Here is a 26777-nt window from a genome sequence, read left to right as displayed (position 1 = left end):
GAGCATGTCACTCTTGATCTTGGTGTCATGAATTCAAGCCCAGTGTTGGGCACCGAGCTTACTAAAAGTAAATTTAAAAAAATTTTTTTTTAAAGCAACTCTTTAAAAAAATACTTTAGGTTATATGTTTACTCTCAATGAGGTAATATATTTTAATATGAGAACATATATGAAGATTTTCTTTTTTGGTAATTCCCTGGAGAGTACAGCTTTGCTTGAAAAGGATTTCTCTGGAGAAAGAACAGAAAGAAAACTGCTTTCTACTTAAAAAACTAAAAAAAAATTAAAATTCAACTGGAAAACACTTTCTCAACATGATTGAGATAAAACCACTGTTCCTTTGGTTGTGGTTTTATCCATTTATGCAGACTTGGCACATGATAAAAGCATATGACTGTCTTTATGTCTCCAGATTTTGTGGTCTCTGCTTGGTAATTATGCAACATTCGTTAATTTAATCTATGCCTGGAAATTATCAGTTGTGGACATCAATAGTTTTCTTTTTTCCTATAGTGTTTAAGGGAAATTCCTAAAAGCGATCGGTTTTTAGTTTAAAATATACATTTGAACTTAAGTCATTAGACCATTCCCAGATTTTGTTGATAATCCAGTAAAATTTGTTTTCATTGTTAAGTAGGAGTGCCATTATAATTTGATACCTAACTTCAATTACATAAAATATGTTTATTGTAGATCGCTGATGTATAGTGAAGCCAACAGACGGGAGACGTTTACCTCATGGCCTCATGTAGGCTATCGATGGGCACAGCCAGATCCCATGGCTCAAGCTGGATTTTATCATCAGGTAAAAAAGACTCAAAAAACATTTTTTTTTCAGTATGTTTTTGTAGTCTTCAGTAAAATCATTACCATTTATTACTTTCTCAAAAAACTTGCTTTATGCAACCTCACTGTGTGCTTGTGTGTATGCATTTGTGTGAGTTTTGTTTTATTCTTGTACCTTTGCATAAAGAGAAAAAAAAGTTTGTTACAGGTAACTAACAACTGAATTAATGCTTCATAAACTATTCTCTTTCAGAAGCCAGGCAGTATTCTTCAGATTTGCTTTTGGAAAGTGTTCTCATTGGATGTGTGTTTATTTTCACTTCTTGATTTCTGCATTCATAACAGAGTAGTAGATACTGAGGATAATGCAACAAAAGTAACACTGCAGTTACTCCTGAAACTCTTAATTTTGGTCAGACTCTAATTTTGGTTGGGATATAAATTACCCACATACTTATGTATAACTGTAGAATCAGCATTGCAGGTGGTACAGTGCGGTCTGAATATATATGTTGAAGAACCGATTAAGAAATTGTACAGAAAGGGGAATGATTAGTCAAGGAAAAGAGATTTATGTAGGAAAAGAGGAGAGTGTACAGGATAGGGATTCGTGTGACAAAAAGATGAGAGTGGGACATTAAGAGAGAGGTTCACTGAGCTAAAGTAGAGGAAAGTTAAGAAAATTGACTTCAGATGGGGATTATGTATTAAAGGAGGCTTAAACTGGGTGGGGTAGAATGGCTTACCACTGCTAAAGAATCTAAGCAATTTAATACTTACATGTCAGTTTAAAGCGTGCTTACTTAATTTTAGAATTCAACAATATTTGAAATATATTGAAGTAACTATTGTAAAGAATCTGAAGAGTGATTATTCCTTAGTTGTCTTGAAGTATTTGGAATATCTTAAATAAATTAAATCAGTAATTCGTATATATTTGACTGTTGTTCATGGTCTGTCAGATTTACATTTAAAGACACATTAGTTTGGGGGTGCCTGGGTGGCTCAGTGGGCTCTGCCTTCAACTCAGGTCATGATCTCAGGATCCTGGGATCGAGCCCTGCATCGGGCTCTCTGCTCGGCAGGGAGCCTTCTTCCCCCCACCCTGCCTGCCTCTCTGCTTACTCTTGATCTTTGTTAAATAAATAAATAAAATCTTTAAAAAAGAAAATAAAAATATATCAATTTGGAGGCTGGCTAATCCTAGAATTACTGAAATTATTTTTGTAACTTGAAGTTTGAATATGGACCATTTTTCCTGATAATTTGTCTTCATTGTTGTTTGGTGTTATTTCCTGAAACAGTCTCTGTGAAGTGATGCATTGGTATTTTTTCTGTTGAATTTTTGTTCATTGTATTCCATCCTTGCAAAGAGATCAAGTCATAGATTTTCTAGAATCTTCTGCCTGTGTTAGGGATTGATTATTCTTTTTTTTTTTCAACTTAATTAAAAAAATTTTTTTTTATTTTATTTGACAGGCAGAGATCACAGTAGGCAGAGAGGCAGGTAGAGAGAGAGAGAGGGAAGCAGGCTCCCTGCTGAGCAGAGAGCCCGATGCTGGGCTCGATCCCAGGACCCTGGGATCTTGACCTGAGCTGAAGGCAGAGGCTTTAACCCCCTGAGTCACCCAGGTGCCCCGGGATTGATTATTCTTAATTTAAAAAAATGTAAATGAATTTACATCTATATGAATAGTAGGTGCTAAGTCGAGTGAGTCCTCAAAAATAGTAATGTTTGTCATCAGAACTGTATTTTAGTTCAGATTTTGATGTATTATTTTATATATATGACATTTTGTCTTGTGTAACTAAAGAATACATGAATTAGGTTCACTTTGCTTTTCCTTTTTATTTGGCCTTTCATGTGCAGTTGGATGAGATTCAGTTTTTAATAATAAAATACATTAGACTCTATTTCAACCATTTCAGTAACACATTTAGAAGATGCTAAGATTAGAGACTGAGTATGTGTGTGCTTCCATGTTTTAGTGCTCATTTTTTGATAGAACACACTTTTTCAAGTAAAGCAGTAAATTTTTAAAACATTTGGGCATTCACTGTATTTTTGGAATCAGTGTATAGGCTAATTGTCTTTTCCTCAGTGTGCTTTTTTACCCAAGATTATGAACGTTTTTAGAAGAGTTTTTATTAAAAGGATATTTTACTATTAACCATAACTGTCTTCATCATGAATTTGCAGCCTGCCTCATCTGGAGACGACAGAGCCATGTGCTTTACTTGCAGTGTGTGTCTTGTTTGCTGGGAGCCTACTGATGAACCTTGGTGAGTGTTGCTTTTTCTGGACATAATAGGCTCAATTCATCCAGAAGTAAGCTTCTGAATTTTCCGTTTTTCATCTAGATAGAATGATATTCTTGCTTTCTTCCATCTGTATTTTTGCCATTGTCATAAGAGAACGAGATAACACTGTCTTTGCTCTGTCCCATCACTTGGTGTAGAGTAGCCAAGGTCTTTGACTTCCTAAAATCCACATGGGAGAAGTGCCATAGAATAGAATTAGGCCGTGAACCAGAAGGTTATGGTAAGTAAGTTGATACAGCATGGTTAACTTCAGCAGTGTGATCTTGGTCAGTTGCTGGCAGCCTGTCAGTAGGGAATCCATGGAGCAGGACCTTATGAGTTACATTTTTAACTTTGAAGTAATTTTAGGGAGTTGGTGGTGATTTTGAATTCTAATAGGTGAACGTTTAGAACTTGGTTAACATTAGAGATCATGTATTGAAACCTAATTATTAAAAAAATAGCTGAGGCCTTATTAATAGAAATAGAAATAGTAATAATAAGAGCAAATATTTATATAATGCTATGTACCAGGTGTCATCCTAAGCACTTTATATATTTTTGACTTGTTTAATTCTCATATTTCAGTTATTACTATCTTCATTTTATAGGAGGGATAGAAATTATTATCCCATTCTAAATAAGGAAAATAAAATTTGCCAAAGGGCATATGGCTGATTAGTGATGGAGCCAGGATTTGTAGTAAAATTAGTTTGAGGTTTCTGAATGTTAATCAGCTGATATGTATGGAGTGAACTAGCTACAGCCTGTCGGAGTGTACATACAGATTCCAGCTTGCAGTAGGGTTTACTGTATGAAAAATGGAAGTTGCATCTATCTGTGGACTAAGAGTTGAACATGTGCAGTTTTCAGTGTAGGTTAAGGTTCTGTTTGGAACTCAGTCTTTTCCCCTAGAAACTATTTATATATATAGAAACCATTTTAACATGTATTTTTTAGTTTCTCAGATTGATCCTCAGTTATTTCACCCAGCCCTGAAGAATTTTACCAGGACATTATAGAATGTAACTTTATTCATAAATATTTTGGGGGGAGGAAATTGACTCAAATATTCAGCTTTTACTGTCAAACCTGTCTTTTCTTTTAAAAGATTCTATTTATTTATTTGACAGAGATCACAAGTAGGCAGAGAGGCAGGCAGAGAGAGAGGGGGAAGCAGGCTCCCCGCTGAGCAGAGATCTCGATGTGGGGCTCAATCCCAGGACTCTGGGACCATGACCTGAGCCAAAGGCAGAGGCTTTAACCCACTGAGCCACCCAGGCGCCCCAAAACCTGTCGTTTCTTGACATGGTCAGGGAGTCAAGGATTCTATCTCTTCTTGCCCCAGGATTCAGGATTCCTCAAATTTAAGCAATTGGTAGCATCTCTGAGGGCTTGAGGACATCGTTCTAAATGGATAGGAGGGAACAGGATTGAAGAGAGTTGGGAAGCTGAGCCTAGGTACCTTGTGAATCTGTACAGGGCGGGGGAAGGAGCACTTGCAGGTAGACAATGGGACTCTCATAATTTGATGGCGGGAGTTGATAGACCTAGTTGGAGGGAGATTGAAGTTTTTAAAAAATAAAATGAGCATGTCCTATTATCTGGCAATTCCTCTTCTACTTATTTACCTGAGAGAATTAATTCCTCTTATATGCAAGGAGGCATAAAGTGGATGGTTAACTGTAGTGAAAAACTGGAATCATCTTAAATGTTTGTCAGGATGGAATAGTCAAATAAAAGGTGGTATGCTCATATAATCTATTATCCAACAATGAAAAAAATCAGTAGTTTGCTATTATTCACCATCAATAACTTTGAGTTATGTTATTGTGTCAGGAAGTTTGTTGTAGGATGATTCATACAGTAGTACTTTCATTTAAAATGAAAAAATCCTTATGTACATGTATATGAAAACTTACAAAAATATTTTAGAAGTATACCACTTAAATTCATAAAAGTGGTTATTGGAAGTGGGAAAAGAGATTACTAGAACTGGATATTATAATTGAGTGCATTTAGCTTTATTTTATATAGTTACGTGTCACTCGTGTAAATAATATTTTAATTAAAAAGTTAAAACTCAGGGAAGAAAAAAGGGTGGAAAGAGGAAAATACCCTAGGATTTAGTTGGGAGGGAATCCAGTCAAAATTTGTGCTTGGGGATGTCCTGTAAAAACAATTATTTAAGACATTTGCATATTGCAAGATTGTCCAGAGCTTACATTTGGATATAGGTAAGTTGTAGGTACCTTGTAAAAAGAAACATACACGCCCTAAGGAATAGCATATTTTGTAAGTATAGTTGTCCCTTCTTTGCCATGGAAATTCTTTGGTAGCAGCATCCTGACATTTCAGATAATGCCTTGTAATTACAGCTAGTGAGAGTTAAAAAAAAAAAAAAAAAGAATAACCAGAAAGAAAGTAGTCACAAAGTTGGAGGCATAATTTTTAAGTGTTAGAGTTGATCCTGCTTTCAATATTTGAGATTTTTAGAGTAGTTATACCAGTCTTGAGAATTTCTAGTGTTGTATTTCTATTGAACATGTTAGGATTTTCTAGGTAAATAAATTTAACATTTCTTTTTGCTCATTAAGCATTTATGTGACAGAAATAATGTATAATCAATGAATATTATCTTTCTGTGTTTCTTTGGAAAGATATTTTGCTTTGAAATTATTTATCTGGGCTCATCCTGTAGTGCATGTATAAGATGTATTTCTTGTTCTTAGTATAGGTCATTTTATCCATACTCTGTAGATCTTTTTGCTTTCAGATCTTTACTAAAAAGTTTTTTGTGATGTGACATTTATTGAGTTTTTACTATATGTCATTTATAGTTGTGGCTGCTGATAAATATAGATAGGCATATAATTATATGTAATTTTTAAAATAGCTATATAGAGGTATCTTTGACATGTAAAAATTGTATATATTTAAGATGTACAACTTGATATTTTGGTATATATAAAAGACTGCCACAGTCAAGCTAATGAATATATCCATCACCTCTACACAGTTACCATTTTTTGTGTGTACCTGTGTTGATCTAATTTAGGATACATCCTCTTCCCAAATTTCAGGTATATAATAGAATATTGTTACCTTTTGTCACCATGCTGTACCTCTATGGAGAACTTTAAATTGAAATGTGTGAGGAAATACCAGACTTGACACAATTTAATCAATATGTGAATATAGTATAAATTATACTATAACATTCTGTTTCGTCAGAGACTGATTTTATGTGTAATCCATTAAAGGGAATAAAATCTGCTGCTACAGTAAGTGGTTGGATATGTTAGAGTGATCTTGATAAGATTGAATAATGTGGCATTTGAGTCTTTTTAATAAAACATATTTCAGTTGTTTTATTAAAAAAGAAAAGATGGTCTGGAGTTCTGTTTTAAGCCACAGACTTGACAGCTTTGTTGTTCACTAAACTTTTCCTTCCTTCATCTATGTAAAGGTCTGAACACGAGAGACACTCGCCAAACTGCCCGTTTGTGAAAGGTGAGCACACACAGAATGTGCCGTTGTCTGTCACTCTCGCAACAAGTCCTGCACAGTTTCCCTGTACGGATGGAACTGACAGAATAGCTTGCTTTGGCTCGGGGAGCTGCCCTCATTTTCTAGCTGCTGCAACAAAACGAGGAAAGATCTGCATATGGGATGTTTCCAAACTTATGAAGGTATGTTTCAATTATGAAGTAACAGATTAGTCATTGAGGAAAAAATCAGTCTTAAACGTAGGCTTGTCATTCATTTAGGTGCACTTGAAGTTTGAAATTAATGCATATGACCCAGCAATTGTACAACAGCTTATTCTGTCGGGAGAACCAAGCTCGGCAGTTGAATCAAGGAGACCAACTCTGGCGTGGTTGGAAGACTCCTCTAGCTGCTCAGACATACCAAAATTGGAAGGAGATAGGTATGTGAATTTTTTTAGTGGCATTTATAAAAGTTAGTGTTTTCCTGAATTTTATATTTTCTTAATTCTAATTAAAGGGGCAGAAAAAATTATTAGTTCAAGAGAGTAGAGAACAAACATTTAGTTGTAAAATCTGGAAGAGCTGTGTGATTCTTGACAAAAATTTTCATTCAAAAATGCCATTGTCTGTAAAATGTACTTTATTTTATGTCTCAGTCTATGCCAAATAGAAACAGTTGCTGCACTAAAGAATAAAGTCTAAGCAATGAAACAAAATCCTTGGATTAAACTTGTTATTTTACCTTCCAAATCTTTTCCTAGGGCAGTTGAACCAAATGATTTTGGTTTCCACTTGTTTTCATTAGCACCTCAAATTGTAGAAGTGCTAATGAATAGTGAAATAACCTGTGGCTAGGCAAGATGATCTGAAATCAGTTTATCAGTAGTCAGGCATGAGTTGAGACATGGTCATTATCGCTGTACAGACATTTTGGTAAAATTGTTGTGTGTTGGATTCTCTTCCATTCAGCTTTTATGACAGTTTTGATTTCTGTAGCTGTATTTGATCTCTGTGGTGGCTGGAGAGTCAGAGTATTATTTTACTTTACCCACTCATCTCCCAAGACACTACAGTTGTTAACTCTAAACTGGGCTAGGATTATAGGAGCAACATATGCAGTATTCTCAAGCAGACAGAATGAAGGGTTCCAAAACCACTCAACTTGTCTTAAGCAGTAGAAGCTACTCCCTTTTAAGATTCTGAAGGTAGCAGTGTGAAATGGAGCCTATAACTGATCAGATGTCCTGATGCTGAGGTGATCTGTCATTTCACTTGCAGGGGCTTCTTATGTTAATGATGTGTGATAGACGTTAGACCACAGTCAGTGATTTAACAGTATTTTACTTCACAGTCCGTTTGGTGACATGTACTTTTGTTAAGAACTAATGTAAAACTTTATTAGTGCAAGTTGTTTCATTAATGGAATTAATGGAAAATTCACAGTATATTAGTTGGGAAGGTTACCTCTGTCTAGTCTTTCTTGGTAATGATACATATAAATTATGGGTAGGTAAATATAAATTATGGGCAGGTAGATGTGGCTGAGTTCTGAAACAGACTGAATTAAAGCTTCATGACTATTCTCAGTTATTATAAATCCTATGAATAAATCCCCAGCTTGATGGAAAAGCAGGTGGCCTGTTTCTGAGTTTTGACCACATTTGTCAATAGGACTAGAAAGTAAGTGTGCTTGAGCTCTGTGATTTTCTTAGAAGATAGTGGAAAATTAATAGGAGATAATGAAATTGGTATGTGCTTCTGAGCACTTATTTATTTTTTTGAAGATTTACTTACTTATTTTAGAGAGAGAGCACAAATGGGAGAGGGAGAGGGAGAGAGAATTGGAAGTGGACTGTGTGCTGAGTGCGGAGCCCACCCTGAGATCACAACCTGAGCCGAAACCAAGAGTTGGTGCTTCACAGACTGCTCCATCCAGGGGCCTCTGAACACTGTTTTTAAATAGAACGTTTGTCTTGGAGTTTTGTAATTTGGGGATTAAAAATTGAATGAAGATGTACTTTTTAAGATTACACACATAGGTGCACACACACACACACACACAATAGAACGTTTGTCTTGGAGTTTTGTAATTTGGGGATTAAAAATTGAATGAAGACGTACTTTTTAAGATTACACACATAGGTGCACACACACACACACACACACACACTTGGGTAAAATGTACATTTTCAGTAAACACCCAGGATCTCGGGTGGACAGGCACTATGTTGGGGTAATGTGCTGGAGTTGAGATCTAGATCTCTGTGTGCTTCTAAGAGGTAGTTTTTCTAGGGTAGAAGGACCCTTTTCTGAGAAAGTGAAGCGATTCATATAGAAAGAGTACTCTTAGGTTGGGGTGCTAGGAGGAAGCTGTAGAGGTGGAACTTCCTCTCTAAACTGAGTCTCCTTCTCTGGCTTTCCCTTCCCCCAAAGGTAGCAGGATTTCCGTTGCATTGGTATCGAATATACAGAACCAGACTAATACTGATTTTGTGGCACAATATACAGTGTACAGTGTATTTATTTAAAAATATACTGTGTGAGTTTCATTAGCTCAAAGAATAATATGTTAATTGAACAAGTTAAAACTTAGCCAAGAAGCTTAATTAGCAGTATAGTTTGCTTTTGGATTGTTTTTGACCATTTCTACTGGAAAGGCAACATTTGTCTTTGTTCTGAATGTATTCAGGGAAGAATATTTGGGAAGGAAGATTATTTATTTGAGAACATGTTTAAATTAAATGAATTAACATTTTTGTCTCATTTTGTATGTTATATTTTTTAAATTGGTAAAAATTTCATGCATTTAACTTTGAAGTTGTGTATATAGTATTGATATATCAAAGCTGAGGTATCCATGTGATACTAGTATCTTCAGTTTTCAAAATAGATAATCATAACTAACTGTTTAAAACTTAGTCATATGTCTTATTTATTTTGCATGTTTGTTACTCTGCAAAAGGTTTTGCACATGTAAAAGGCTTTAGTGAATCTAGTGTCTGTTACAAACCTAATGCATGCTCAACATAGGAAAATTAGACAATATGGAGAAGTAACTTGACAAAACAGAGAACCCATAGTCACATCATCCAGTTATGTTAACGTTTATATATATAAAATTTTTAATATGTATTTATTTGTTTTAACCCATATTCATTTTATTAAGGGATACAGATCATAAAATTTACCCTCAGTGTACAGTTCAACCATTTTTTTCCTATCACATAATATTTTAAAGAAAAGATTATATTTTGAAAAACTTTAGAGTTTTTTTTGTGTTGATTTGTTTTTTTTTTGCCAGTTAAAGATGATTATCTGGCAAGGCTTTGTAACATTATTTGTAATTTCATATCAAGACACCTTGAATACCTTCTTAAAATATACAACTACTTAGGGCACCTGGGTGGCTCAGTCAGTTAAGTATCCAACTCTTGATCTCAGCTCAGGTTTTGATCTCAGGGTCATGAGTTCAAGCCCTGTGTTGGGCTCTACATTTGGGTGTGTGTGATGCCTACTTAAATAAATAAATAAAAATAAAATAAATAAAAAAGAAAGCAAAACATACAACTACTTTATTTCACCTTTTTTCCTGATAGCTGTATAATACTTGGTTGTCTTTTTTTTTAATGTGAAAACCCTTCCATACTTGAAAACTATTGTGTCTTAGTTTGGAGTTCTTTATTTTGGATAATTCCCAATGATTAATATTTCCTCTGAGGTTTATTTTTCCAATTTATTTATTTTTCCTTATTAATTCTCTGAAATCAGCCAATTAGTATTTAAATAGCTTAAGGCTAATTAACAGCTGATCTTGAACTTTTACACTTTTTTTGTTATTTAAATTATAGCACAGAATTGTTTCATGGACAGTTATTTCCACTTGAAAAATTTAAAACGTAGAAATTTGTCAGAAGCGTCTAACTGAGCCCTGTCCCTTTCCCTGCCCCTTACTTCAAAGTTTTTTTTAAAAGATTTTATTTATTTATTTGACAGAGATCAGAAGTAGGCAGAGAGGCAGGCAGAAAAAGAGAGAGGGGGAAGCAGGCTCCCCGCTGTACAGAGAGCCCTATATGGGGCTCAATCCCAGCACCCTGAGACCATGACCTGAGCCGAAGGCAGAGGCTTTAACCCACTGAGCCACTCAGGCGCCCCCAAACTTTTTTTTTTAAATAGAGATTACTAACTTGTATTTCATTTAAAATTACTGTAGTGCCTGGTTATTTCAGTTGTAAGTGAAATATATTGTTTCAAAGAGAGAAAGTTAATATTTTCTTTCCTTCAAAATTCTACTTTTAATTTTTTTTATTTGAGATCATCAGAATTTTAGAACTGCCACAGAAGTGCTGTTTGTTAGAGTACAGACAGTCTCATACTGTACTAGAGCACTTTTATTAAATTATTTTCTTGTTTGCTAACAGATGAGAGTAAGGATAAAGATGGATGCAAAGAGGGAGGCTGGCAATGTCTTAACAATCTGAGTAGAGAGTAAATGAGGGACCTCCTCTCTTCTTAAACCCTAACTACTGAGTTATATTAGTTTCCCTGCTTGTTTAGGGAGTTGTTATTACCCCTTCCAAAACAAGGAAAGCAAACACAAAATAAAAATGAAATGCCTGTGGGTGTCTGTGTATGTGTTGTGTGAGAAAGAGTATGTGAACAGAAACACACACTTATGTAGCTCTTTTATTTGGTTTTAGGACAACTTTCCAGAATTCAGTAATACAATAATTATTAAAACTTTACTACCTGAAGCTTGTACTTGATTTTATTAGCTGCCTCACTCTTTTATCTGTTTATTTAACCGACTGTTCCCAGTCATACCTTAACAGTCTTCAAATCCCTACAGATTTTATTACAGATTCTTATTAGTTTCCACATTCTGTTTCACTTATTTCATGATTTTAAGGTAATCCAGTACCAGCATTGTTAATCAGTTATGATCTCAGACTACTTACATGTCATTTAAGTGAGTTTTAATAGTTTTGTATGATACTTACATTTGGGATGCAGAGCATTGGTTGTTGCAACTTTGTTCTTTGTCTCATAATATGTTTACCTTTTTTTGAAATTCAAATTATTTTTTACTTTGTTCTTAAGTGATGATTTACTGGAGGATTCAGACAGCGAAGAGCATTCCAGATCAGATTCTGTGACAGGTATGTTAAAAATGTCAGATTATCTATTGTTTAAATCCTTGCATTTATATAGTCATAGGAAGAGCTAAATATTACTTAATTCTAAATTTCTTAGTTAATGCAGACTCTACATTTTCATTGCTATACACTCATTGAGAAAACTCAAATGTTAAACTTTAGAGATCCTGAATTAGTATACGTAGAGTCCCATACTTAAATTTAAATGGTACGTATTTGAGCCAATCAAGTTAAAATGACAGTCTTACTAAATTTTTGTCACAGATGTCAAGGAATAGGCAGTAAGCTCTTTAGAATGTGTTAGTTTATTTGCATAATTTATTCTGTTGTTAAATAAAAGTAATATTGAAATTAAGGTTCTTTATTCCCAAAATAAAACGGGGAAAGAGAGAATAAATTTTAAAGTATAAAATCATAGACATTCAGGCATCAAGTAAGTGCTGCCTTACTCATTGTCTTATGAAATATTAAGGTGAAAGCGTGTGCTTCAAATTTTATTGTAGTTATATAATAGGCAAGGCTAATAGTACATCTCAGAATAGTTTTTCCATATCGGAATTCAAATTCTTGTCATTTATTATAGGCTGAATACTTTTCCCAATACATAAAAGAGGTATGTTAACATCTGTTAATTAGAGTTTTGGCAACTGATTAAGATAAAAATATGTAAAGCATAGTACCTGGGAAGTAGCCAGTATTTTTAAAAAAGTGACTGTTATTAAATTGTGACTGTCCTCTAATGTCCTATCTCAGGAACTGAGAACATTCATAACTTGTTAAATCTCTGGGGGAAGAGACACAGCTTTATATAGTACAGTTGTCAAAAATTGAATTGAGTATAGAATAGCAAGCGCTCTCTAAATTCTAAATTGTCATGAAATTTTTTTTAAAGCCCCCAGACAACACTAGACTGATCCAGGGTCAAACCTTAGTGGTATTTTGAAGTATTTTTAACAATGAAAAGAATTTTAAAGTAGGAAAATATGAATAATTTACAAATATATAATGTAGCTCTAGAAAGATAAAGAACACACTCATTAAAAAAATTAGTCTGAGTAAGATAATGCTTTTCCCATTTTGTTGTCTTTTTGCAAAAACGGATAAGGGCTACAGTTGCATTTTCTTAGTCTGGGAAAGAATAATAAACTGGTCACAGGTTACTTGAAGACCTGGTTAGAGTTTGAATTCTGCTAATTCACTCTTTGATCTTGTCAAGTCATTTAAACTCTCTGGGCCTCAGTTTTTCCTCTGTAAAGTGAAGTGTTTGAACTAAGTGTTCCTTTATGCTGTTCTTAAAGTTTTTGATTCTAACCATAACCTTTCCTTTGTATGCTGTAGCTTTGCTCTTTTCTCTGGGTCCAATGATCTCAGTAGGTATTTTTGTAATTATAGTATCTATCTTTGGTCTGTTTCTTTATTCCTTTTCTTCTTTTATGTTTTTCATCTATGCTTAGTTGATTTTTCACTTCCTTTAGATAATATAGTCCTATTTATCTCATTTCCCAGTATCTAGAAAGTCACCATGTGGTGTTGTTGGCTTTTTCTGTGATATCTCATTTAGGGTTGGGGCTTTTGTTCTTATGTAGTATTAAAAGGTAGGTATGGAAAGAAAAAAATCTTCTGATTAAAAATTGTTAATTCCCTCCATTTAGGATTTATAAGTAGTTCATTCATTTGTAGTAAAATACGTATAGTAGTCTATACTGCAAGTATAGTAGTCTAAACTGCAAGTCTTACTTGCAGTTTCACTTTCCACAATTTTTCAGTTACCTTTGGTCAACTCTTGGCCCTGAGCAGATAACTTTCCTTCTGGCATGGTATGGTCAGAAGGTCCGTAGTAGCATAATGCTAGGACATGATGCCTGTGTCATTTATCCTGCTCCAACTCATCACGTAGGTTTTTTATCTCACATCATCACAAGAAGAGTGAGTACAGTATAGTAAGATATTTTGGGAGAGGAAACACATTGACATAACTTTTTTTTTTTTTTAAAGATTTTATTTATTTATTTGACAGAGAGAGATTACAAGTAGGCAGAGAGGCAGGCAGAGAGAGAGAGAGGAGGAAGCAGGCTCCCTGCTGAGCAGAGAGCCCGATGTGGGACTCGATCCCAGGACCCTGAGATCATGACCTGAGCTGAAGGCAGCGGCTTAACCCACTGAGCCACCCAGGCGCCCCAACTTTTTTTTTTTTAAGATTTTTATTTATTTGACAGGGATCACAAGTAGTCAGAGAGGCAGGCACAGAGAGACAGAGAAGCAGGCTCCCTGCTGAGCAGAGAGCGCGATGCGGGACTCGATCCCAGGACTCTGGGATCATGACCTGAGCCGAATGCAGAGGCTTTAACCCACTGAGCCACCCAGGCGCCCTGATATAACTTTTATACTTCTTTACAGTAGATTATTAGAATTCTTCTATTTTATTATTAGATATTGCTGTTAATCCTTATTGTGCCTAATTTGTAAATTAAACTTTTATCATATATATGTATATAGATAAAGCATAGTGCTGTTAATCTTTATTGTGCCTAATTTGTAAATTAAACTTTATCATATATATGTATACAGATAAAGCATAGTACATATAGAGTTTTGTACTTCGTGCAGTCAGTGTCCACTGGGGTTCTTGGAACGTATCCCTGCCTATAAAGTGGGGGACTACTGTATCTTCTAAGTTAATTCTGTTATATTGGTAGTTTATTGGCGAGTTTATGGAGGCTCATGATATGAGTGGGAGATGTGTTCCTTTCCTGAAGCATCTAAAATAAGTCATAGATGCTATTTCAGAATTTACATTTACCAACTCTAGGTGATTCCCATCAAAGTGAATGACACAGTCTGAAGAATTAGGGAATTTATTTCTTAACTAAGAGATTTTTGTTTTTCATTTAAACTTTATGACTTTTGAAAGTTTCTAGGGGCGCCTGCGTGGCTCAGTCGTTGGGTGTCTGCCTTTGGCTTGGGTCATGAACCCAGGATTTTGGGGTCGAGCCACACGTCGGGCTCCCTGTTCGGTGGGAAGCCTGCTTCACCCTCTCCCACTCCCCGTGCTTGTGTTCCCTCTCTCACTCACTTTCTCTCTGTCCAATAAGTAAATAAATAAATAGAGTCTTAAAAAAAAAAAGAAAGAAAGAAAGAAAGAAAAAGAAATGATGTCAGAGAGAGAAGATTGGTTTTGGGGTCAGATAACTGAATTAAGGATGCATTTGCTTCTTGTGAAGAGTGGGAAGAATGGCAGGAGAGAGAAGGAGGGTTCAAATTGAAATTCTTAGTTTTCAAAAAGTGCTTAGTTAAAACCTATTTGCGGGTGCCTGGGTGGCTCACTTGGTTAAGCGACTGCCTTTGGCTCAGGTCATGATCCCGCACTTCCAGGATCAAGTCCTGCATTGGGCTCCCAGCTCCTTGGGGAGTCTGCTTCTCCCTCTGACCTTCTCCTTTCTCATGCTCTCTCTCACTCATCTTCTCTCAAATAAATAAAATTAAAAAATCTTTAAAAAAAACCCAAAAACAAAAACCTATTTGCTTACCTCAGAAGGTTTGCCTGAGAGAACTATTGGCTGACACTCCCTAAGTAAGCAGAGGAGAGAAGGATTTCCCAAAATGATTACCTGGGGAATACTGTATTGCAGTCCGTATGTAGCTATATTATGTAAAAACTTGTTTTGTAGTCCAGTAGGTTTGAGAAATTTTGAGATAACAGATTTCTTACTGCAGTATTTGACAGTTTTCATTGTGCTTTGTCAGTCGTCTGAAGTAGAATGTACAGCATGGGCTGTTTCTTAGATACTACTTAAATGTTTGGGAAGAAGCAGAGGAATAATGCTACTTGTCATCTGCCCTTCTTAATGAATAGTCCCACTTTCTGTGCTGTTTACTTTGAACATTTCTTAAATGTGTGTTAATATATGTAATTTATGGTTATTTTGTTTTTATCTCTCTCTCTGTATGAATAAACTAAAATAGCTTTTTCCTGGCAATTTCTGACCATAACTTTAAAAAAAAATCATTAAAAAAATCATTTATAGAAGTTTCAGTTTAGTCCAGTAAACAGTTGAGCATCCTCAAGATTTGTTACAGTGTACTACATGCTATCAAAATCTTATTGTCAATTTTTAATTTCGATTCTAAATTGCAGAGTTAATATATGTAACTTGCATGGCGGCACAGACAGACCGCATGTGAACATAGCCAGATGAGTGGTTGCATAAACGAACAGCTTCATTAAATGATTAAACTGTTGAGCTTATAGTTACAGTTTTCTTCCATTTAACTAGAAATGATTTCAGTTTTAGGTCATAATAGCAACATTATATCAAGTGAGAAGATTATCCTCAAAAAATGGGAAATTCTAATAAGGCTGTCAATGAGCATTTTGCAGAAATAGTTAACGAAATAGTTAACAGAAATGGTGGGACTAGAACTTTCAGTACATGTTACGTATATGACGTTCCATGAATCTCAGTTTTATGTTACTTGGGCACCTTTCAAACTTTCATGCAGTTGTCGAGTTATATTTATTTCCTTTACTCTTCTATATTTTTCTTACCTAAACCAAAGCCAATTCCAATGTTCTTTTTTTTTTTTCCATAAGAAATACTTAGACATTATTGTTGCTAATAATGTTGTTGCTGACTGATAGGATTTATTGCTACTGAGAAAGACACAAATCAGTTCAGACTTTCAGTTCAATATCAAGAGATTGTACTTGGCTTAGGGGTTGAGTGACATCTGTTGCAGGGTTTTGTGTAGACAGACATAGCATGTTTCAAGCATTGAGACAGAAATGACTTCTGTACTCTTTGTAAGGGGACAGCACACAATGGAGAGAAGCTCATTAAGGGGTAATGTAGTTCACCTTAAATGAGCTATAAATTAGCAGGTAATGCAGAAGACACTTTGTGCTTCACTTTAAAATGGCAAATTTTGGGAATTTTTCCTTCCTAGTTATAATTTTTTTCTAAGCTGAGGTTAAGATTACATTGTGTACTGTGATAATCAACTGATAATTAGTATGGTGGGGTAGGAGAGAGGAGAGCACGCTATGACTACTTCTAAATGGTATAAGGTAGGGAACTGACACTATAATCATGTTTCATGGATATTCAATAAAGTGCGTGACAGTTTTAATGGTATTGAGTGTTTTTTGGTTTAGAATGGAAGGACAGAAATCCTGTTATTTTATACTAATAATGTCTTCATTCTTTAATCCTTCTCATAAATTTTAAAGGGGTGGGGGTACATTGCTCATAAAGTTCCAGGAGAATATATTCTGAAACAAAAATGATTTTGACTCTCTTAAATACCTTAGTGGTTTTTCTGAGTAGATTTATCTTAGATTTCATTAACTTCCCTTTAAAATACTTTAAATTCTTCCACTGATGTAATTATAATGCACTAACTGATTGGATGAGTAAGAAAAGAAAATTAATGAAAGCATTATGCTAAAGATTTGTGACTTGCCATTCTCGAGGCCAATTCTGATGAATATTGTTCCTTTTCAAAGGGCATACGTCCCAGAAGGAAGCCATGGAAGTGAGCCTTGATATAACAGCACTCAGCATTCTGCAGCAGCCTGAGAAACTTCAGTGGGAGATTGTGGCAAATGTCCTTGAAGACACTGTTAAGGATCTTGAAGAACTTGGGGCAAATCCTTGCTTAACAAACTCTAAGAGTGAAAAGACAAAGGAAAAGCACCAGGAACAACACAACATTCCCTTTCCATGTTTATTAGCAGGAGGTTTATTAACATATAAATCTCCCGCTACCTCACCCATTAGTAGTAATTCTCACAGGTCACTGGATGGTTTAAGCAGAACTCAGGGTGAAAGTATATCAGAACAAGGGTCAACTGACAATGAATCCTGCACTAACTCAGAATTAAATTCTCCTCTGGTTAGGAGGACTTTACCTATTTTGCTTCTTTATAGCATCAAGGAATCTGATGAGAAAGCAGGAAAAATATTTTCACAGATGAACAATATAATGAGCAAAAGTTTGCATGATGATGGTTTCACCGTTCCCCAGATCATTGAAATGGAGCTGGACAGTCAGGAGCAGTTGTTGTTGCAGGATCCTCCTGTGACTTACATTCAGCAATTTGCAGACGCAGCGGCCAACCTTACCTCTCCAGATTCTGAGAAGTGGAACTCTGTGTTTCCCAAGCCTGGGACTTTGGTTCAGTGCTTAAGGCTGCCAAAGTTTGCAGAGGAGGAGAATCTTTGTATAGACTCCCTAACTCCTTGTGCTGATGGAATTCATTTGTTGGTAGGACTGCGGACATGCCCTGTTGAATCCTTGAGTGCAATAAATCAAGTAGAGGCCTTGAATAATTTAAATAAATTAAACTCTGCACTATGTAATAGACGGAAAGGTGAGCTGGAATCAAATCTTGCTGTAGTGAATGGTGCGAATATTAGTGTAATCCAACATGAATCACCAGCAGATGTACAAACTCCTTTGATAATTCAGCCTGAGCAGAGGAATGTTAGTGGTGGATATTTAATACTTTATAAAATGAATTATGCCACTCGGATAGTGACTTTAGAAGAGGAGCCAATAAAAATCCAACATATCAAAGACCCCCAGGACACAATTACCTCGCTCATTTTGCTTCCACCAGATATATTGGATAATCGGGAAGATGACTGTGAGGAGCCTGTTGAGGAAATGCAGTTAACCTCAAAGAATGGCATTGAACGAGAAAAAAAGGCTGATATTTCTACTCTTGGACACCTGGTAATAACCACTCAGGGAGGATATGTAAAAATATTAGATCTTTCAAACTTTGAAATTTTGGCCAAAGTGGAACCTCCCAAAAAGGAGGGCACTGAGGAACAGGACACATTTGTTTCTGTCATTTACTGCTCGGGCACAGACAGGCTGTGTGCATGCACCAAAGGTAAGCTGTTGGTTTGTTTGGGTCTCCTACAAATCTTATAAAAATCCGTGTATATGGCATTCATTTATATGCATACCTAGTATGAATTTTAGATCCATATAGATGGAGAGAAATTTATTATTTTTTTATAATGAAGCGGTAAATCTTTATACTGTTTTAACTTTTTAAAACTTTTTTCTACTGCCCTAGGTAAGGATTCTAATTGTAAATAAGTTAATAAGTCTCTCAGAAAGTATCTTCTCTGCTTTAACTTCAAGAAAATAACCTGCTGTTGTTTCTGTGAGTCCTGACTCTGCATCTGCTCAAAGTTGTGGCCTTGGGCAAGTTACTTTAAACTCAGTAAACCTTTGTTTATTTATAGACGAGGATAAGAAGGCCTGTTACCAGGCTTCTTAGAATGAAATGAAATAATGTATGTAACATTTTGGGCACAGAATATATATACTGATTATTACTTCCTCCTGAAAGAAAATTATTTAGCAAATGATTACTAGTTTTACCAAATAAAATTTTTTGTTGATTTACTCTTGACCTTTGGCTAATGGTTGAGTCAGCGCTACAGCATCTGAGGCCCCATACAGAGTAACACATGGTGTGCATTTTTTCCCTCTACTTTTCTTATTATATATTTTGAGTTGGAAAAATAAAGCAGTTTTTGAAAAGGATTACTGACAATGTCAGGCAAAATGAATAGTCTTATTGATAGTTTAGTAGGAGTTTAGGGCCGGGAGATATTTGAAGACCAGGTAACTATAGCCACTGGTTAGGAGAAGAAGTGGATGTGAGGAGAGTCATACATCTTATTTGTGGTTCTTGGGAGGAATTAACCCGTGTTTTTCCTCACTTTAAAATTGCAAGTTTGGCCAGGAAGGGTAGTGGTGAATGTAGTGGTTCAGATGGCCTTCTTTGGAATACATCTAGTGAAATAAGGGGAAGAAACATCTTCAAATAACATCAAAACCCAAATTTAAAATTAATTAAATTAAAATTTAAAAATGAGCAATGCAGAATAACTTCAGGCTAATTAAACTTTGATTTAGAGTTGATAAAGTTTAGAAAAACCATTAAAATACTATGTGGTGTGAAGGATGATTTTGAAGTTTTCGATCATGTATGTGCCTGTTGACTGTTGTGAGAGCTTCAGTTCTCATAGTTCGTTTAGTCATCATGCCAACTTTATGCGGTGTATACTATTACTGTGTTCATTTTACAGATAAGGAAACTGAGGGAAGGAGAGGTTAAGTAACTTGCCTAAGTCACAGAGCTAATGAATGGCAGAGTCAGCATTCATACCTGGGCATCTATAGTCAGGGTGCATAAATTATATTGCCAGAATGTGACAAAAGCATAAGACTTACAGGGGTACCTGGGTGATTCAGTTGGTTAAGCCTCTGACTCTTGGTCTTAGCTCTGGTCTTGATTTCAGGGTCATGAGTTCAAGCCCATGCTGGGTGTAGAGCCCACTTAAAAAAAAAAGTAATGAACCCACTTAGAAAAAGAAAAAAGAAGAGTGATACATTGAGTTTTGAAGAATGTTTTAATGTGAAAGATTTAAAAAATGAAAGCAGTTTAGGGCGCCTGGGTGGCTCAGTGGGTTAAGCCACTGCCTTCGGCTCAGGTCATGATCTCAGGGTCCTGGGATCGAGTCCCACATCGGGCTCTCTGTTCTGCAGGGAGCCTGCTTCCTCCTCTCCCTCTCTCTGCCTGCCTGTCTGCCTGCTTGTGATCTCTGTCTGTCAAATAAATAAATAAAATCTTTAAAAAAAAAAAAAAAAAGAAAGCAGTTTAATATGCCATAGGCTATCCAGAGTGGTGGTAGATTTGGAACCTGAGTGACCTAGCCCCAGGGTACATCTGTGTAAGATACCAGTGTTTTCCAGAAGTATAGTCAGGGGTTAATGGTTTTAATTGTTTGATGAGAGATGCTTTTGTGAGATAGAAAAGTAGTATTTAAATAGATTAATGTATTCTTGGAGTTTGGACAACAGAAGAAAAGTTCTAGGAACTTTTCCTAGATAGGGAATTTATCCAGATGGATTAAAGGACAAGAAAAAGCCCGAGAAGTTAAGCACTTTGAAAATTATCCCCTAGTTCTTCAAGGATTGACTGATCAAGATCGATTTGAAAAGATGAGATTAGTAACTAAAAAGAGGAAAGAAAAGTTGATGTTATATCATGTATATTTGACAGTCCATAAAAGTAGTTGTAAAAAAAAATTCTTTTTTAAGATCTTATTTTTATTTATTTGACAGAGATCACAAGTAGGCAGGCAGAGAGGCAGCCAGAGAGAGAGGAGGAAGCAGGCTCGCCGCTGAGCGGAGAGCCCCGGACGTGGGGCTAGGACCCTGGGATCATGACCCAAGCCGAAGGTGGAGGCTTTAACCCACTGAGCCACCCAGACGCCCCAGTTGTAAAATTTTTAAAAAAGGATTACAGACTCTGACCCAAAAGGACATGATATTTCCATGCATTGTAAGAGTGTATTCAAATAGGATAAAATCCTTTTCTCCTGGAGAATCATTGAGCATTTTGATAAAAATCTATAATAAATGTTAATTTCAAATGGTATGAACAATATACTAAAGGTAGATTTGATGCAAGTTTGGAGATAGAATATACATGCACATACATACATACCTAGATGTGAAACAAGGAAACAAGGTCCCTTCCGGCCACTGTGCCACCAGCCAGCAGCTCCAGAAATAGGGGCCACTTTCCCCACAGCTGGCTCAGGGCTGAGGAATGGGGATGGCAGCTGCTTCCTACAGGCCACTTTCATGAAATATCGGTAGCCTTTCCCTTTATCAAGCATCGTCTGGTTACTGTTTCTTGTTAGGTTCCAGAGTTCTGAAATAGTTGATTATCAGTCACTTTCTAGTTTAGTAGCTAACCTCTAGAGCTTCCTACCTAGAACTTCCTTCTCCGCCATTTGGTGTGACATTACGGGAGCCTTTGTTGGTAGATATATATATATATTTAATATTTTTTTTGGAGTTCTGTTCTTAGTGATTTAATCTGTCACAGACTACTTTAGAATGATACTAATTTACTAGTAAAATATACTTTGCTCAAATCTTTTTTCTCCTGGTCCTTTGTGCTACCATTGTCTTAGATGTTGCATTTAGATAAGTTTTAAACCCAACCAAAAAGAGTTGTTTTATACAATCTTTGTCTTTTAAAAAGTTTACAAAGAAATGAGATAAATATATATATATTATGTCCATCTCCTTTACTCATTTCATCACCTAAGTACTCATTTCTGGTATTGTGTGTGTGTGAGAGAGAGAGAAAGAGAATTTGGTAGTGCTTTCTTTCATCTTGAAGGCTTTTCTTTAGTATTTATTACAAGGCAGATCTCCTAGTAAAAGATGCTGTTTATCCTGAAACATCTCTATTTCACTTTCATTTTTGAAGAATAATACTGTGTATAGAATTATTAGTTGACTATTTCTTCACATCTCATTCAGTTTCCTTTGGCCTCATTGTTTCTGGTAAGTCTGCTCTTAATATATATCATGGTTATTAGATCTAATGAGTCGTTTTTAACTTGTTGCATTTGAGGTTTTCTTACTAACTTTCAAATAGCATATGTACCTGTGAATCTTATTGTATATATCCTACTTGAGTTTTATTGAATTGATTGAATTTGCGGTGTAATGTTTTTCTTCAAATTTGTAAAGTTCTTGTCCATTATTTCATCAGTTTTTTTCCTTTGCCACTTCTGCTCTCTTTTTCTGGAATTCCTATTACATGTATGCTGTTATACTTGATCTGTCCCATAGGTCTCTGAGATGCTTTTCATTTTAAAAGATCTTTTATCTTTTCTTTAGATTGGTTAATTTCTTATGCTCTATTTTTATTTTACTGATTCCTTCTACTGCCGTCTCAAATCTACTTTGAACCTATATAATGAACTTTCCTTTTAGCTATTTTATGTTTCAACTCCAGAATTTCCCTTTGTTCTTTAAAATAATTTGGTTTTTGGTTGAGATTCTTTACTTGTTGAGTCATTTCCACCATTTGTTCTTTTAATTCTCGATACCTGATTTCCTTTTATTCTATAAAAATACAGTAACTTCTTTGAAGTTATTGTCTGCCAAACCTAAATCTTGGGAACTCAGAGATACTGCTCAATGATTTTGATTTCCTTAAGCATGGATGGGTCAGTCTTTCTTCAGATGTCTTATAATTTTTAATTTAATAATGGACATTTTTTTTCCCAATTTATTTATTTCCAGAAAAACAGTATTCATTATTTTTTCACCACACCCAGTGCTCCATGCAAGCTGTGCCCTCTATAATACCCACCACCTGGTACCCCAACCTCCCACCCCCCCGCCACTGCAAACCCCTCAGATTGTTTTTCAGAGTCCATAGTCTCTCATGGTTCACCTCCCCTTCCAATTTACCCAAAAGCACATACCCTCCCCAATGTCCATAACCCTACCCCCCTTCTCCCAACCCCCCTCCCCCCAGCAACCCACAGTTTGTTTCGTGAGATTAAGAGTCACTTATGGTTTGTCTCCCTCCCTATCCCATCTTGTTTCATGGATTCTTCTCCTACCCACTTAAGCCCCCATGTTGCATCACCACTCCCTCATATCAGGGAGATCATATGATAGTTGTCTTTCTCCGCTTGACTTATTTCGCTAAGCATGATACGCTCTAGTTCCATCCATGTTGTCGCAAATGGCAAGATTTCGTTTCTTTTGATGGTTGCATAGTATTCCATTATGTATATATACCACATCTTTATCCATTCATCTGTTGATGGACATCTAGGTTCTTTCCATAGTTTGGCTATTGTGGACATTGCTGCTAAAAACATTCGGGTGCACGTGCCCCTTTGGATCACTATGTTTGTATCTTTAGGGTAAATTCCCAGTAGTGCAATTGCTGGGTCATAGGGCAGTTCTATTTTCAACATTTTGAGGAACCTCCATGCTGTTTTCCAGAGTGGTTGCACCAGCTTGCATTCCCATCAACAGTGTAGGAGGGCTCCTCTTTCTCCGCATCCTCACCAGCATCTGTCATTTCCTGACTTGTTGATTTTAGCCATTCTGACTGGTGTGAGGTGATATCTCATTGTGGTTTTGATTTGTATTTCCCTGATGCCGAGTGATATGGAGCACTTTTTCATGTGTCTGTTGGCCATCTGGATGTCTTCTTTGCAGAAACGTCTGTTCATGTCCTCTGCCCATTTCTTGATTGGATTATTTGTTCTTTGGGTGTTGAGTTTGTTAAGTTCTTTATAGATTTTGGACACTAGTCCTTTATCTGATACGTCGTTTGCAAATATCTTCTCCCATTCTGTCAGTTGTCTTTTGATTTTGTTAACTGTTTCCTTTGCTGTGCAAAAGCTTTTGATCTTGATGAAATCCCAAAAGTTCATTTTTGCCTTCGCTTCCCTTGCCTTTGGCGATGTTCCTAGGAAGAAGTTGCTGCGGCTGAGGTCGAAGAGGTTGCTGCCTGTGTTCTCCTCAAGGATTTTGATGGATTCCATTCTCACGTTGAGGTCCTTAATCCATTTTGAGTCTATTTTTGTGTGTGGTGTAAGGAAATGGTCCAATTTCATTTTTCTGCACGTGGCTGTCCAATTTTCCCAGCACCATTTATTAAAGAGGCTGTCTTTTTTCCATTGGACATTCTTTCCTGCTTTGTCAAAGATTAGTTGACCATAGAGTTGAGGGTCTATTTCTGGGCTCTCTATTCTGTTCAATGGAACAGAATCTATGTGTCTGTTTTTGTGCCAGTACCATGCTGTCTTGATGATGACAGCTTTGTAATAAAGCTTGAAGTCCGGAATTGTGATGCCACCAACTTTGGCTTTCTTTTTCAATATCCCTTTGGCTATTCGAGGTCTTTTCTGGTTCCATATAAATTTTAGGATTATTTGTTCCATTTTTTTAAAAAAGATGGATGGTACTTTGATAGGAATTGCATTAAATGTGTAGATTGCTTTAGGTAGCATAGACATTTTCACAATATTTATTCTTCCAATCCAGGAGCATGGAACATTTTTCCATTTCTTTGTGTCTTCCTCAATTTCTTTCATGAGTACTTTATAGTTTTCTGAGTATAGATTCTTAGCCTCTTTGGTTAGGTTTATTCCTAGGTATCTTATGGTTTGGGGTGCAATTGTAAATGGGATTGACTCCTTAATTTCTCTTTCTTCTGTCTTGTTGTTGGTGTAGAGAAATGCAACTGATTTCTGTGCATTGATCTTATATCCTGAGACTTTACTGAATTCCTGTACAAGTTGTAGCAGTTTTGGAGTGGAGTCTTTTGGGTTTTCCACATAGAGTATCATATCATCTGCAAAGAGTGATAGTTTGACTTCTTCTTTGCCGATTTGGATGCCTTTAATTTCCTTTTGTTGTCTGATTGCTGAGGCTAGGACTTCTAGTACTATGTTGAATAGCAGTGGTGATAATGGACATCCCTGCCGTGTTCTTGACCTTAGCGGAAAAGCTTTCAGTTTTTCTCCATTGAGAATGATATTTGCGGTGGGTTTTTCATAGATGGCTTTGATGATATTGAGGTATGTGCCCTCTATCCCTACACTTTGAAGAGTTTTGATCAGGAAGGGATGCTGTACTTTGTCAAATGTTTTTTCAGCATCTATTGAGAGTATCATATGGTTCTTGTTCTTTCTTTTATTGATGTGTTGTATCACATTGACTGATTTGCGGATGTTGAACCAACCTTGTAGCCCTGGGATAAATCCCACTTGGTCGTGGTGAATAATCCTTTTAATGTACTGTTGAATCCTATTGGCTACTATTTTGGTGAGAATTTTTGCATCTGTGTTCATTAAGGATATTGGTCTATAGCTCTCTTTTTTGATGGGATCCTTGTCTAGTTTTGGGATCAAGGTGATGCTGGCCTCATAAAATGAGTTTGGGAGTTTTCCTTCCATTTCTATTTTTTGGAACAGTTTCAGGAAAATAGGAATTAGTTCTTCTTTAAATGTTTGGTAGTATTCCCCCGGGAAGCCGTCTGGCCCTGGGCTTTTGTTTGTTTGGAGATTTTTAATGACTGTTTCAATCTCCTTACTGGTTATGGGTCTGTTCAGGCTTTTTATTTCTTCCTGGTTCAATTTTGGTAGTTTATATGTTTCTAGGAATGCATCCATTTCTTCCAGATTGTCAAATTTGTTGGCGTAGAGTTGCTCATAGTATGTTCTTATAATAGTTTGTATTTCTTTGGTGTTAGTTGTGATCTCTCCTCTTTCATTCATGATTTTATTTATTTGGGTCCTTTCTCATTTCTTCTTGATAAGTTTGGCCAGGGGTTTATCAATTTTATTAATTCTTTCAAAGAACCAGCTCCTAGTTTCGTTGATTTGTTCTATTATTTTTTTTGGTTTCTATTTCATTGATTTCTGCTCTGATCTTTATGATTTCTCTTCTCCTGCTGGGCTTAGGGTTTCTTTCTTGTTCTTTCTCCAGCTCCTTTAGGTGTAGGGTTAGGTTGTGTACCTGAGACCTTTCTTGTTTCTTGAGAAAAGCTTGTACTGCTATATATTTTCCTCTCAGGACTGCCTTTGTTGTGTCCCACAGATTTTGAACCGTTGTATTTTCATTATCATTTGTTTCCATGATTTTTTTCAATTCTTCTTTAATTTCCCGGTTGACCCATTCATTCTTTAGAAGCATGCTGTTTAGTCTCCATGTATTTGGGTTCTTTCCAAACTTCCTCTTGTGGTTGAGTTCTAGCTTCAGAGCATTGTGGTCTGAAAATATGCAGGGAATGATCCCAATCTTTTGATACCGGTTGAGTCCTGATTTAGGACCGAGGATGTGATCTATTCTGGAGAATGTTCCATGTGCACTAGAGAAGAATGTGTATTCTGTTGCTTTGGGATGAAATGTTCTGAATATATCTGTGATGTCCATCTCATCCAGTGTATCATTTAAGGCCTTTATTTCCCTGTTGATCTTTTGTTTGGATGATCTGTCCATTTCAGTGAGGGGAGTGTTAAAGTCCCCTACTATTATTGTATTATTATTGATGTGTTTCTTTGATTTTGTTATTAATTGGTTTATATAGTTGGCTGCTCCCACGTTGGGGGCATAGATATTTAAAATTGTTAGATCTTCTTGTTGGACAGACCCTTTGAGTATGATATAGTGTCCTTCCTCATCT

The 26777-nt window shown here is 36.0% G+C and overlaps 1 protein-coding gene across 7 annotated transcripts in view; it reads left to right on the top strand.

Moving 5' to 3' along the window:
- The window catches only part of BIRC6 (baculoviral IAP repeat containing 6), a 233083-nt gene that overhangs the window by 45258 nt on the left and 161048 nt on the right, over positions 1–26777 (top strand). For all 7 annotated transcript variants that reach the window (XR_006386023.1, XM_044261802.1, XM_044261801.1 and 4 more), the window contains exons 5-10: positions 694–805; positions 2987–3069; positions 6557–6779; positions 6858–7018; positions 11676–11734; positions 17235–18629. Coding sequence is in view for 6 of the 7 variants with exons in the window: in XM_044261802.1 (XP_044117737.1) it covers positions 694–805; positions 2987–3069; positions 6557–6779; positions 6858–7018; positions 11676–11734; positions 17235–18629 (2033 nt within the window). In the remaining variant the exon portion in view is untranslated. The remainder of the gene's footprint in view (positions 1–693; positions 806–2986; positions 3070–6556; positions 6780–6857; positions 7019–11675; positions 11735–17234; positions 18630–26777) is intronic.

The sequence above is a fragment of the Neovison vison genome, chromosome 8, assembly GCF_020171115.1.
Source record: "Neovison vison isolate M4711 chromosome 8, ASM_NN_V1, whole genome shotgun sequence".
In the NCBI taxonomy this organism is placed as follows: domain Eukaryota; kingdom Metazoa; phylum Chordata; class Mammalia; order Carnivora; family Mustelidae; genus Neogale; species Neogale vison.
This window is presented reverse-complemented; position numbering and strand designations above follow the sequence as displayed.